This window comes from Otolemur garnettii, unplaced genomic scaffold (assembly GCF_000181295.1).
Source record: "Otolemur garnettii isolate 467f Iridium unplaced genomic scaffold, OtoGar3 scaffold00002, whole genome shotgun sequence".
NCBI lineage: Eukaryota > Metazoa > Chordata > Mammalia > Primates > Galagidae > Otolemur > Otolemur garnettii.
Genome location: NW_003852397.1, coordinates 8,407,117 through 8,421,210, shown reverse-complemented (window position 1 = coordinate 8,421,210; position 14,094 = coordinate 8,407,117). Strand labels below are relative to the sequence as shown.

The following is a 14,094-nucleotide window of genomic DNA, read 5'->3' as shown; positions in this document are numbered from 1 at the left end:
ACCTTTCCAACAGCCCTCGGGCAATCGAGCACGCCTATCAGTATGGAGGAACAGCCAACAGCCGCCAAGAATTTGAACACTTAAAAGGAGATTTCGGTGAAAAGTAAATTAACACGCTACACTTCTAGAAAATTAATGACATGACTGGGCTCCATCCTTGTGTGCCAGATGTCCTCTTTTTTCCTATCCTCTTTCCTATCTGTGCCACCTTAATCCTATTATTTTATCATCAAAATAAATAGTACATGATTTATGCTTTCCAACAAATTATATTCTCTGTGACTTTCTCCTTCAAAGGTCAGGTGAATAAAACAGCATTGTCCGAGGAGTTTGGTATGTTGGATCAAAAAGAAAAGATAATTAAGGAAAGGAAGATGGAATAAGTTTCAAATGACCAATTATCTACCTTGCTATCATCTTCCCTTCCCCATACAAATTGCTCCCAGATTGTAAATGGGAATGCATTCTAACTGCTGGAAGGTTAATAAGGAAAGTCTCTGAAATACGATTATGCTCGTATGTATTGCCTTCCAGCTGTCTCTAACCCCATCACCTCTTCCTCAATAACTTCCTCAATAACTTCTCTAACCCCATCACCTCTTCCTCAATAACTTCCTTGAGTATTTCACAAATCTCCAGGACATTGAATATGACTAGAGATTCATTTGGATAGTTTTAGCACTCAACTAGTCTTATGGAGGTTTGGGGATATTTGTTATTGTTGTTGTTTAGAGACAAGGTCTCAGTCTGTCACCCATGTTGGAACTCCTGGCCTCAAGCAATCCTCCCACCTCAGCTTCCTGAGCAGTTAGAACTACAAGCACGTGCCACTGCACCCAGCTAATGTTTTTTATTTTTTTGTGGAGACAGGGATCTTGCTATGTTGCCTAGGCTGGTCTAGAACTCCTGGCTTCAAGTGCTCCTCCAGCCACAGCCTCCCAAAGTACTAGGATTACAGTGGTGAGCCACTGCACTTGGCCTGGGTTGATGTAACTCTTTCAAACATTCATACAGACAATGCATTCAAACATTGAATTCAAACATTCATACAGGCAAGGCAAAACAACCTCTATTGCCTTCTAATTTGCCACTCGCCTACTAGGCAGAATCAGTATTTCGTATTTGTCAGGAAGAATTTAATCAAACTAGAAGTTAACCTAATGAAGATTAACTTTATCCATAGCCTAGAGCTAAATTTGTAGAAAGTTTTGTTTAATTTCTACACACATCTGTGGCTGCTTTTAACATGTTTTTAATGAGTGATATCCACTGATGAATTTTTACTGGGCAAAGAATTTAATTTGCATTTTAGATAATACACAAATAATACTATTTTGAAGCAAATTTACATATGCATACTAATTATGCACTAGTATTTAATCTACATGGATAAGCTTCCTTCATATATACACTTTTACAAAATTGCAACCCTGTTTTCAAAGCGAGACATGGTAAGATCCCTAACTGAAACTTCCTTAAATCTTTACATCTTTATTGTAGATGGAGTAGAAATACATTTTTGAACTATTCATGTTTACCCCATATTCATTAACAACACTAAGGGAATTATCAGAAATAATGCTGCTTGGGACTAGATAGAATGGCTGCTTATTTATTCTCCGTTACACGGTGTTACTTGGAGAAGTTGGAGATTACCCTTAGTCTCCTTTTATATTTGGTAAGCTTTTTGTTTTTCATTTACCAGATCTCAGTTTTCCATTCGTCTGAAAACTCGTTCCTCCCATGGGATGATTTTCTATGTCTCGGACCAAGAAGAGAATGACTTCATGACTCTATTTCTGGCCCACGGCCGCTTGGTTTTCATGTTTAATGTGGGCCACAAGAAACTGAAGATAAGAAGCCAGGAGAAATACAATGACGGATCGTGGCACGATGTAAGTTGGAGGCAGAGAATAGCGTTATTGGCAAATTTCTACCATTATCAAATGGGCTCACCCTAACGCCCCACCACTGATCTCTTCAGAAATAGCCATTATAAAATTGTTTCCCTGTACACTCAGAGTTCAATTTCAAAAACTTCTATTAATTCCTGACAAAAATTTTGAAACATACTATTTAAAAAGAGACAAAGGCTAAGTGTAATTAGTTTAACCAAAGGATCAGCAATGTAACTGAAGTTTGGTTTCTATTGATTTTCACTTAATTTTTTCCCACTATTTATTGGTTCTTAATTTTCAACAGTTATTACTGAGAGTCTTTTATAGACTAAGCTGTGGAAGACACAAAGTGAAGAATAAATCAGGAAGACAGGATATCTATCCCAGGGGGAGCACATAAATATTGAAAGAAATCAGGGGGGTAGTGATGGCCAGAGTAAGCCATGCAAGGTGCATTAATAATTAATTACAAGTTTGAAAGAGGCAGGGAACATGTGGGCTGGTGAACCGGGAAGAACGTCACAGAGAACTCGGCTAAATATAAGCTGTATTCAGAAATTAAGGCTGTAGCTTTAAATCATCCTATCTAAAAGTCAGAAAATATACGGGTCATTTCCTCTAATACATGAAGTGGTAAAGTGAAGGTAAGCAGGGAAAAGTTCATCTATGTTTGCAAAGCCAGGAGGCCTGGAGACAATAAAGGGATATGCTGTACAACAAAACAGAATCAATAAGGGATAAAGTTTCCGTCATTCTCAAAACTGTATTGCCAGCCCACCCAACAAAGGAAGAAACAAACTCTTGACCTTCAGAGAAGAGACTACTTTTTAAAGTAAACTCTGCAGATTCCCACAGCGCTGCAGTAGCAGAGTTGGAAGGAGGGGCAACGCAGCCTTTTCTGCAAGTTAGGTATGTACCCAAGACAAGCTGTTTTCCTTCTCTGCATTCAGGTGATATTTATTCGAGAAAAGAGCAGCGGCCGACTGGTAATAGATGGTCTTCGAGTCCTAGAAGAAAGTCTTCCTCCTACTGCAGCTACCTGGAAAATCAAGGGTCCCATTTATTTGGGAGGTGTGGCTCCAGGAAGGGCTGTGAAAAATGTCCAGGTAAGCCGGGCATAACCAGGCACAGACACTGACCTGTAGGCATGAAAGATCCCTTAGTTGAGGCCCTCATTTTGCAGAATGGGAAACTGGCAAGAGTAAATTGGTAGTTTGGCTGGAGATGGAATATCAAAGTGAGTATTGTCCTACGGGCTGTCTGCTCTGTCACATTACAAATTCAGGAATGATCTGTTTGATTCTAAAGTACATGTGAGATGGAAAAAGTTTCAGAGATAAAAATTATCATGAAAATGTGTATCTCCAGGGAATCTTACTTGTTTAGCAAGTACCCTTTACACTTACTGTAAAGAGATGCCAAAAAAGAAAGCAAGTCTTTCCATATTATTGAGTGAAAGAAATGTGCTAGGTAATTATGTAAACTGTGGTCCCATTTTTGTTTCCTGCACACAGACACACAGAATTTGTAAATGGGCATAGAAATTCGGTTACCTTGGGGATAAGTGAATCTATGATACATGTTATTTATGTAATATAAAAGTTAAAAATATTGCAACTTTCAAAAATATTTAGTAGTAAAGGAAGGGTATCAAAGAATTTGATTAAGTTTTCCTTAACATAAATTAGTATTGCTTTTAGCACTAAGTGTTAAATAATACATTTTCTAAGATCCATTAATATGTGCAGATAAAGCGAAAACGTTTATAATTATATTCTAAATAAGCAGTCCCAATTTCATATCAACCTCTTTAAAAGATTTCTAAATGCAGGCTCAGCACCGTAGCTCAGTGAGTAGGGCACAGGTCACAAACACCAAAGCTGGCAGGTTTGAGCCTGGCCCAGGCCTGCTAAACAACAATGACAACTGCAACCAAAAACTAGCCGGGCATTGTGGTGGGTGCCTGTAGTCCCAGCTAGTTGGGAAGCTAAGGCAAAAGAATTGCTTAAGCCCAGGAGTTTGAGGTTGCTGTGAGCTGTGATGCCACACCACCCTAGAGGGTGACATAGTAAGACTCTGTCTCAATTAAAAAAAAAAAATTTCTAAATGCAATATGAAATCAGTGGCATAAAATGGACCAAGTTTCATGGCCAACGGTAGAATAAATTCTCAACCACAGAAACACTCTGCTGCTTATTTAGCTATGGGAGATTTAAGTTAAAAACTTTGCTGGCTCTTATCAGCATTAGGTGGTCTTGGGCATAAACATCTTTCTTGAAGGAAAAGAAACTAGAACACTTCTAATACTCAATTTGAAAACCATAGCTGCAATTTAGTTTGTCGAGTTGTTATATAAAAATTTCCATAGTTTAATTACAACAGGTTGACATTATCAAATAAAAAATTCCAGCTTCAAAGAACTAGTTACAAAGTAGCTACCTGGAAAGGTATTGATCATTCAGATAGCTAAAATAAAAAAGACGAGGAATTACTTGGTATCTCTCAAAATTCAAACCTCCACATTTCACTTCCTCTTGGTGCATGTGTTAAGAAAATGGATTTTAAGACATGTCTTCTTCTCTCAGATTAATTCGGTCTACAGTTTCAGCGGCTGTCTCAGCAATCTCCAGCTCAATGGGGCCTCCATCACCTCTGCTTCCCAGACATTTAGTGTGACTCCTTGTTTTGAAGGTCCGATGGAAACAGGAACTTATTTCTCAACAGAAGGAGGATATGTGGTTCTAGGTAACATGAGTTATGAAATGTTTCTTTCCTGGATATGATGAGCAAGCAATATCTGGCCCCGAGTGAAAAACTGAGAATGTCAAACTCAGTCCTAGGAGATGACCTCTTTCCACAAGCACCCCTTTCCCCCCTCCCACCACTGGACACCTCCCTGTTTGCTTACCAGAGCTTTTCCACAGCTGCCAAACTTCTCGATGCAGACCATCTATCTCAGCTCCTTCAGAACCGCCTGTGCTGCTCCCCTAGGTCTGGCTCTATTCCCTTTTGTATGAACCATTGTCCCTGTAAATGAAGTTCCACTTCTTCCCCCCAACCTGTGACAACAGCAGACAACACTATCCTTCAGAAGTTTTATTTCTGGAATTTTATTCCCCTCCATCATTACTCTCTCATTCATTCAACAGTTTTTATGGCATGCCTCCCATATGACCATCCCTATGTCAAATGAATGGAATATAATTCCAAAATTAAATAAAATCCTGGCAGACTACACACAATCATCACTCAGTCCAGTCCAACATTCTATAGAGCAAGCCTTGGGTGTGAAGAAGGCACCAGAATAGGTACCAGGAATGAGGATAGCAAAGGGGTATAAGAGCACATGTTCTCAGCCCTTAAGACACTTACGTGCTCTGTGCCGACCCTGAGTAAAGGAATGTAATGCAGCCAAGTATCCTTTTTTAAGCCACCACCATGTCTAATAGGGTAACTAGAGATAGTATTTCCCCCCTTTGGCTCATGATTTCATTCTCCTTCTCTGCTCCCCCCCCCTTATTCCTACTAAAATACCTACATTCACATTTCTCAGTCCTTCATTGAATTTCAGTGATAAGAATGCTACAGTTTTGGACAGCTTGAAATACATAGCAACCTGTACAATTTGTGCTATGCCATGAACGTTAACTAATAGCAGGAAAAATTAAAAAGTGATTTATAAGGAGACACGTCAAGTGAACATCATTAAGATGCCCAGGTTTGCCATGAGTTCTTGGAGTGAACACAGCTATTCTTAATAAGAATTTTCTGGAATCACCTCAACTTCAGCCACTCTCACTTCCTGTCTTCTCTGAAATGCTCTGCAGCACTGGCACCAGTTAGGTTTTTGCTTAAGAATTATTTTTAAAAATATGTCTGACCAAGTCAGCTCCTGTGCTCGTGACTACAAAATTAAACCTCACTTCCACTAGGGCCCTTCCCAATGTGGCTCCCCACTCACCTCCTTCTTCCCTTACAAAGACAGTCCAGCCACACTGGCCTGCACCGTGCTCTCCAAGCATTCCAGCCTCTGAATCTGTGTTTAAGCTACTTCCTCTGCCCAGATGGCCCTGCCTTCCTCACAGGAACATATTAAATGGTGCTGCTATTTGGAGTTCACTTATCCTTTCCTGAACTCTCATAACACGTAGAGTATTTTTAGCTGTGGTTCCCAGCCTCATGCCCCATGCGTGACAGGAGTGATGTGTTAGTTATCCTAGTACCTAACAGAGCTTTCCACAGTGAATTTGATATGGAAAAGTCACTTTCTACTTATCTGTTGAAAAATGCATCAAACATTCAAAACCAAATACAAAAATATATAATTACAAAATCACGCCATAGTTACAAAACCTATCTTGCTGTTCTTGAGAGTTTATAGGATTTCTCTCCACAGATGAATCTTTCAATATTGGATTAAAGTTTGAAATTGCATTTGAAGTCCGTCCTAGAAGCAGTTCCGGAACCCTTGTCCATGGCCACAGTGTCAATGGGGAGTACCTAAATGTTCACATGAAAAATGGGCAGGTAGCGTTTTGAAATTTTTTTGACAATTTGTCTCCTCTAACCTTGGATTCCTGATCTGAACACATTTATTTCACAGGATTGTATCATCAATCTTTCCTAACTGGAAAAAAAAAAAAATAAGGAAGTTGCAATGTGGAATTTAAATGTGGGCAATATTTAGATTTGGATTCATGTCTTAGAGCTGCTTTGATTAGAACAAAGAGTCATAAAAAAACTGACAGATTGACCAAAAAAAGTCACTAGTAACAACATAAAGTGTTTTAAAAAAAGAATTAGAAGAAAACTTTTCACCAAATGGAAGAAGCAACCATATCCAATTATGAAAATCAATAAACACGAAAACACCTTTTCAAACATCTATATGTATATCTGATATATGTACACCAGGTATTTACACATATATATTTATACATATACATATTATTCTCAATGGCTAGAAATAAAAATTTCTGTTATAAATGCAATTTCATCCTAAAATATCACTAAATATTCATAAAATTTTCACTAAAATATCATAAATATAAAATATTTATATAAAATATAAATATTCATGTGATATTCACTCAAATATTATAAATATTCATGGAAGTATTCAAATAAATATTTAGGAAAAAGAGTACTCTAACTTAATACAATGGATTTTATTGGGTTCTAGTATATTCTAGAACTATCTAGAACTAGTCTGTCAAACTATAAACTAGTTTAAACTAGTTTTATTGTTATATATGTGCTGCTTACCATGTGCTAGGTTTACATGATGGGCTCATTCAATCCTGTCATCATCTCCATGATGTAGGTAATACTCACTCCTGTTTTACAAATGAGAAAACGGAGCCAGAGAGTAAGATACACAGGAGCCTGGCAGTCTGCCTTCAAAGTCCGTGCTCTTCACCAGTGCTTTACCCTTCATGTAACACACTCCATCTTTAGAAACTAAACGAATTCATTGTATTTCTTGTCCCTCTCTTCCTTTTTTCTCTCCTATGTGGTTATTTTCTTCTCTCCGAGGAGCAACCCCAGTGTAAGCTATAGCCTACCAAAGACTGACACCTTGTGTTCACATTGCAAATTGTGCGGCTATTAAAATACTGCTTCACTGGTAAATTATTTAAGAAATTTTGTTTTATCACAATAAGGAGAAACAAAACTAAATTATATCATGTGCCCTGGCTTTTGCAGGTCATAGTGAAAGTCAATAATGGCATCAGAGACTTTTCCACCTCAGTAACTCCCAAACAGAGTCTCTGTGATGGCAGATGGCACAGAATTACAGGTAAGAAAAGCTGAGTGTCCTGGGTTTCCTTTACAAAGGTGAGCCTGCACACCCACCTGTGGGATGACGACCTGGAAGAACTTAGACTCTGACAGAGATTAAACTCTAGAAGTAGCCAAGAAAACAGAATCAGGGGGTATTTTACTAAAACGTGTATATTGAACCTACATGTAATTTGAAAATATGAATGCTGCCAAAAGAATGTTGGGAAATTGTTTAAATAATACATAACTTATAGAGTAAAAAGGTAATACAAGATTAAAGCATGCTTCCTTTCAAAGGAAAATGTTCCAGTGATTGCTTGGTTAAACATTGTTAGACATGATGTTGGAGATAGCGTGGGCTCTTATTCTGGAATAAATAAAAGCCATTAGTGTGGTAAGTCAGTCTCTTTCGTGTGAACAGTCATCACTTCACTGCCACTTACGACCAATCTTTTCCCTGTATTTCAGTTATTAGAGATTCAAATGTGGTTCAGCTGGATGTAGACTCTGAAGTGAATCATGTGGTTGGACCCCTGAATCCAAAACCAGTTGATCACAGGGAGCCTGTGTTTGTTGGAGGTGTTCCAGGTAAATGGTGTTTTTGTGTTTTTTTATTTTTGTTTTTTTGAGACAGAGTCTCACTTTGTTGCTCTTGGTAGAGTGCAATGGAGTCATAGCTCACAACAACTTCAAACTCTTGAGCTCAAGTGATCCTCTTGCCTCAGCCTCCCGAGAGCTGGGACTACAGGCATCCACCACAACACCCGGCTATCTCTAGAGGCGGGGGGGAGGGGTCTCACTCTAGCTCAGGCTGGTCTCGAACCTGTGAGCTCAGGCAATCCATTCTCCCTGTCCTCCCAGAGTGCTAGGGTTACAGGCATGAGCCACTGTGCCTGGCCATAAATGTTTAAAAAGGAAAAGTTTTCAAATCTAAAAAACAGTAAGTTCTCATAATGATTATTATAATATTAAGAATTGAGCCATGTATTTTCATAATTCACCTAATAACTCAAATGATTTTCTATACAGTGTCCTTTAATAGGAAAAAGCATGACAAAGTGACACTTAAGAACTAGACCCCAGCATTCTAACCAATAGGTATTATACTCCCTTGACACATTTGCTTATTTTTTTAATCTCTTTTCCCTTTAAGTACTTGCTACACATGTACACAGAGAAACATATGCTCTACTTTACTTCTAACTCAAAGAAAACTCATTTACTAACACCACTTCAGGATCTGAGAACCTTGGAGGATTAAGTTTGCTGATAATTACCCCCTTCCTTAGCAGGAAGGACTGTTCTGTTGTGTTTATGTAATGACATTACCTAAGAGAGGTTCCCAGCTGCAATCCTGTAAACATCATCAGTAACCACTGCTATCATCTGCCGAGAATGGCATATAATCCAGAACGGTGATAGGACGATACTTATGGATACCCCTTCCCCTAATTGCTTTAAACTTCTAAAGAAAGGATCACATCCTTATGTTGAATACATTTGTTTTCACACATTTCACTAATGTGGAAAAGCTGAATTCTGTAGCTGGGGCGAGGAATATAAGAATTAGATAACCAAGCTTTCCCATCTGGAATTTGGTGGGGAATTTGTATTGATATATCATAGTGGTACATATTTTGGGTATCATGTAATATTTTGATACCTGTATAAAATGTTTAATCAAGGTAATTGGGATATTTATTACCTCAAATATTAACTTTTCTTTGTGTTGGGGGCATTATAATTCTTCTCTTCTGGTTAATTTGAAATATACAAAATAAATTATTGTTAACTATAATTTTCCTACTGTACTACCAAATACTGGAACTTCTATCTAACCATGTTTTTATATCCATTAACCAACTTTCTTCATCACCTCTTTCCCTTTTCTATTCCCTTCCCAGCCTCTGGTAATCACCATTCTCCTTTTTACTTCCATGAGATCCACTTTTCTAGCTCTTTAAAGAACATGTGAGATTTGTCTTTCTATACCTGGCCTGGTGGGGATTTTAACAATCTTCTAACTAGATTGTGTTAGACTGACTCACGTAAAGTTAGACAAAGTTTTCAGAGAGTGAGAAAACATAGACAAAAGTAAATATCTGGGCTGAGCACAGTGGCTTATACTTGTACTCCTAGCACTTTGGGAGGCTGAGCTGGGAGGATCACTTGAAACCAGGAGTTCAAGATCAGCCTGAGGAAAAGGAGAGCCCATCTCTACAAAAACGTTGAAAAATTAGCCAGGCATGGTGGTGCATGTATATAGTCCCAGGTACCCATGATGCCAAGACAGGAAGATTGCTTGAACCCAGGAGTTTGAGGTTGCTGTGAGCTATGATGACTCTACTGCACTCTAACGCAGGGGATACAGCAAGACTCACACACACACACACACAAAATTAAAACATCTAACATTGGATACTCCCCAAATTGTAACAACTAATTACTCTTCTCCATTGTGTGAAGTTTTCAAATACTAGTATTGACAGTGATGGTAACTGAGCATTGAAATAAATATGTGAGACCCTCAAAAAGCAATTTTTTTTTCTCCTTTACTTCCTCCATCCATTCACATCTCCATTCCCCAGTCCTCCCCTCCTACTCCTGGCATTAGTTTTGAAAGGATCCTGGCAAAGGTCACCAGTGCACTTCATATAGGTACAATATGGAAAATGTCACCCATCAAATTCTAACAATTCTGCATACTGCTTCCTTTCTAGAAAATGCAACATAGTTTAAGATATTTCACAGGTCCCCAAGGGCCCAGAAGGTCAAACTCAGCATGCTATGCAAGGCTCTCGATCATCCCCCTCCTCCTTGCCCTACCTGGGGTCTCCCTGTGCCTTCTGGGACTTTGCTCCAAGGCTTTGCACAAGGGCATAGGGCTCAATTTCCAGGAAATATTGTTCTTCCTTTCCTTCCCCAGTACTTTTTAAAGGAACAACTTCTCCCACTCCTCCCCACCTAACTCTTTATTGGCCTTTGGGACTAAGCTCAGACTTCCACCTACACTCACGCCCATTCTCCCTACAATGTGTATGTAAAGTACTATTGTAGCACTCAGCACAAATACTATTGAATAGCTAAATAGTAAACTCCTCGCTGGAAGGGAATATAACTTCATTCAACATGCAACATGGATTGTGTATTAAGCTCTGTGTAGGGCCCAGGAGATGGACGAAAGAGCATGGGTGTCCTTCATGCAAGCTACAGCACTTGTTCTTCACTCTGCACCCAGATGCTTACTACATCATTACAACAAATATTTTTTCTTGGCTTTTGTTTGTTTTTGCATTCTGATTCCAGCCTCACACACTGCCATGTTGTAGCAACTCTCTATAAGAGTTGTTAAGCTCCACAGACTGGAGGGGCAAAACATGCCTGAAGCTGGCTTCAGGCTGCCTGAGACATGTAAGGAGTAGCAAACCTCAACTAATGAGCCAGCACACGGGAACCACCAGCCCACTGTACCACTGCAGCTTTTTTTTTTTTTTTGCAGTTTTTGGCCAGGTCCGGGTTTGAACTTGCCACCTCCACTACATGGGGCCAGTGCCCTACTCCTTTGAGCCACAGGCGCCTCCCACCACTGCAGCTTTTAATTCCATCAAGGATCATACCAGCCAGCCCAGAACAAAAGCAATTATAATTTAAGCTGAGTGTATATAATTAATTAATTATTTTGAGCTGTTCAAGAATAATCCCACTAAAATTGCATCAGAAACCAGAGCACTAAGAAAGCATCTGAGCCATAAAAAAAATACCCTATATGCACTGAATTCTTTTGAAATCCTTGCTGGTTCTCTTATATCACTCAGAAGATGTGCTTTCTATCGTTCAGAACCCTAGTGACTCATTATTTCTATCAAAAAAAAGCTAATGCATAAAACTCATAGAACCACACACAAAAAAGCCAACATTAGTGTATGACAATTTTAAAATCAAAATTAAAAGTTAAAGAAATTTTAAGTTAATGTTACCCACACGTGAGTTTAACTATTCATTCCCCTACTGAAAATCCCGCATTATTCTGTATATAGTCAAGCCTTCAACCTGGGTAACATTCTCTTAAAATCATGCATTGATTTTATTCACCAAATCTTTAGGATCCGAGGGCACTTCACTGTCACTACCTACTCATAACTGTCTAGTGAATTATGCAGACGTAACTGCTATATGAATTATTACCTCCAGATGATTCTCCCATGAACCAAAGGGTAGCAAGCTTGGGCAGAATGAAAACCTATGTTCTAAATCTGGTCTCCAAAATAAACAGAAGCATTAGATGTTTCTACCGCCATAATCTTTCCCGATCACCCTTTTTTTGTAGTTTTTGGCCAGGGCCGGGTTTGAACCTGCCACTTCCAGTACATGGGGCCGGTGCCCTACTCCTTTGAGCCACAGGCACTATCCCCTGATCACTCATTTTTCATTCTGACAAGGTACACTGAGCCGGCTTGAGGAATATATATTGTCATACTAATCTTAAGACAATAAAGGAAATTGATCTTTCAGGCCCCTTCCAAATCTAAAGCTTTACGGTTATCATTCTAAATATGAAATGCTATTTCCATGATTTATTTCCGGCACATAGATAGCTTCAGCATATTCTTACTCTATTGCTTAGAAAACTTATTACAGCTACTTGCTGATGTTTAATTTGCTGTCCTGTTTTATGTGCTTTCCTGAGTTACTGATTTCTAAATATTTTCCATCCTTTATCTGCTACTGCTCCCATAGCTGTTTGTACATAATAATAAGCTTTGATTAAAGGGATTTTAATTTTATGATATTTCTAGCTTTCTAAATTGTTTTAAATTGTATAGCTTCTATCATCCTAACACATTTAATTGTGAGCGTACAATTAATAAGCATAAGGCTTCTTCCAGATCTCTAATTAAGATAAGGGGAGAAAGTTCTCCTGGCATACCACAGAGCACCTGTGCTCACACAAAGATTATTAGGCTAGTGATCATTATCCTATTTATAGCTCTTAAACCCTGAGCTCAGAAAAATTAAAGTTTATTTGAATTCATTATTCTCTCATTATATTGTGTGAGCTGGGCCAAAATGTGGAGGCTTAAGGGTAAAGGGTAATGAATTAAACAGAAACATTAACCGAGTCCAAAAGCAGTGTAGAAGCTAAAATTGCTTTCCCTTTTCTCAGCAAAGCATACAATATAACTGCGGCCCAAGTGAAAATTCTCTGCTTAGGCTTTACATGTAAGTGGTGAATTTCAGCCTGGGAAGACCCCTTCAATGCCCAGAAATTTGGCCATAGAAAACATGGCAAAACATTAAAATTACCCCATGTTCATATTACTTCAAAAGCAAATAATGTTCCTGAGAAATGAGTCAATGACAACTCTATTCCATATTTGACATTTAAATCATCTGGATGTGAGCAATTATCATATATGTTTTTATCCAGAACTAATATTTGGGCTTGAAATGCCTCAATCGCAATCTTTCTTTTTATAACTCTTTTCAGAGTCTCTACTGACGCCACGCTTGGCTCCCAGCAAACCCTTCACAGGCTGCATCCGCCACTTTGTCATTGACGGGCGCCCAGTGAGCTTCAGTAAAGCAGCCCTGGTCAGCGGTGCAGTGAGCATCAACTCCTGTCCAGCAGCCTGACTTAGCAGAACACAGCTGCCCAACGACAAAGTTCTTTAGAGCACTGAGATGAACACAAAGCCAGCCAAGAAGAACAGCAGCTCTTCTGGTGGCAGCATTCCTCTAGTTACCAGGACTTAAACGAATCATCAGGGACTGTATGCTTCTTATTTTCAATCTGGATTCTCACCTTGGATACAAAATGTCTACAATGGACAACAATGGAAGCAGTGGTAAACTTACTTGTATTGAAAGCACACACTTACTTCCTACTGGTGAAATTACCGTTCCGGTTTCTAATAAAACAGAAGGGATTCTAAATAAACACTGGCACACATTTTTAAAGAGCGGCTAGATTCTCAGATTCATCTTTATTTCAGGGAAGATAACGTTCAATATAGACCAAAATATCTTCGTCCTAAACTACCGTTTTTATCTTGAAAAGATTTACTAATTTACATATGATACAAAATTAGATAATAGATGTTTTAGTACTTTTGTTTGGTCTAGCAGTATAACAAGAATATCTTAGGTCTATAGCAGCAACTATTGAGGTTTAAGAAAGTAAATTTCCAACAGATTACTAGAAAATGGTAGTATAATTTAATTTTTTCTAGACAAGAAAAAATATGAACAAACTACTTTTTATCCTTCCTTATCTCCTTAAAAGAAAAATAAAATTATACATAAGGGGAGGCTCCTATAGAATATTATTGTTGCCATTATTGTGTGTTTTATAGGAATCATCAAGGACATCACAGCAAAGACAGTAGGACAAAATCATAAAATTCAATTTAAA

General features: G+C 38.5%; 1 protein-coding gene across 1 annotated transcript in view; it reads left to right on the top strand.

The window, feature by feature from the left end:
* Window positions 1-13,633, top strand: part of LAMA4 (laminin subunit alpha 4) — a 142,336-nt gene extending 128,703 nt beyond the window's left edge. The window contains exons 31-38 of the mRNA XM_012804547.2: window positions 3-103; window positions 1,706-1,895; window positions 2,849-3,004; window positions 4,484-4,643; window positions 6,295-6,425; window positions 7,605-7,698; window positions 8,151-8,270; window positions 13,171-13,633. Of these exons, the coding sequence (XP_012660001.1) occupies window positions 3-103; window positions 1,706-1,895; window positions 2,849-3,004; window positions 4,484-4,643; window positions 6,295-6,425; window positions 7,605-7,698; window positions 8,151-8,270; window positions 13,171-13,316 (1,098 nt within the window). The 3' untranslated portion in view covers window positions 13,317-13,633. The remainder of the gene's footprint in view (window positions 1-2; window positions 104-1,705; window positions 1,896-2,848; window positions 3,005-4,483; window positions 4,644-6,294; window positions 6,426-7,604; window positions 7,699-8,150; window positions 8,271-13,170) is intronic.
* The last annotated feature ends 461 nt before the right edge of the window (window positions 13,634-14,094 follow it).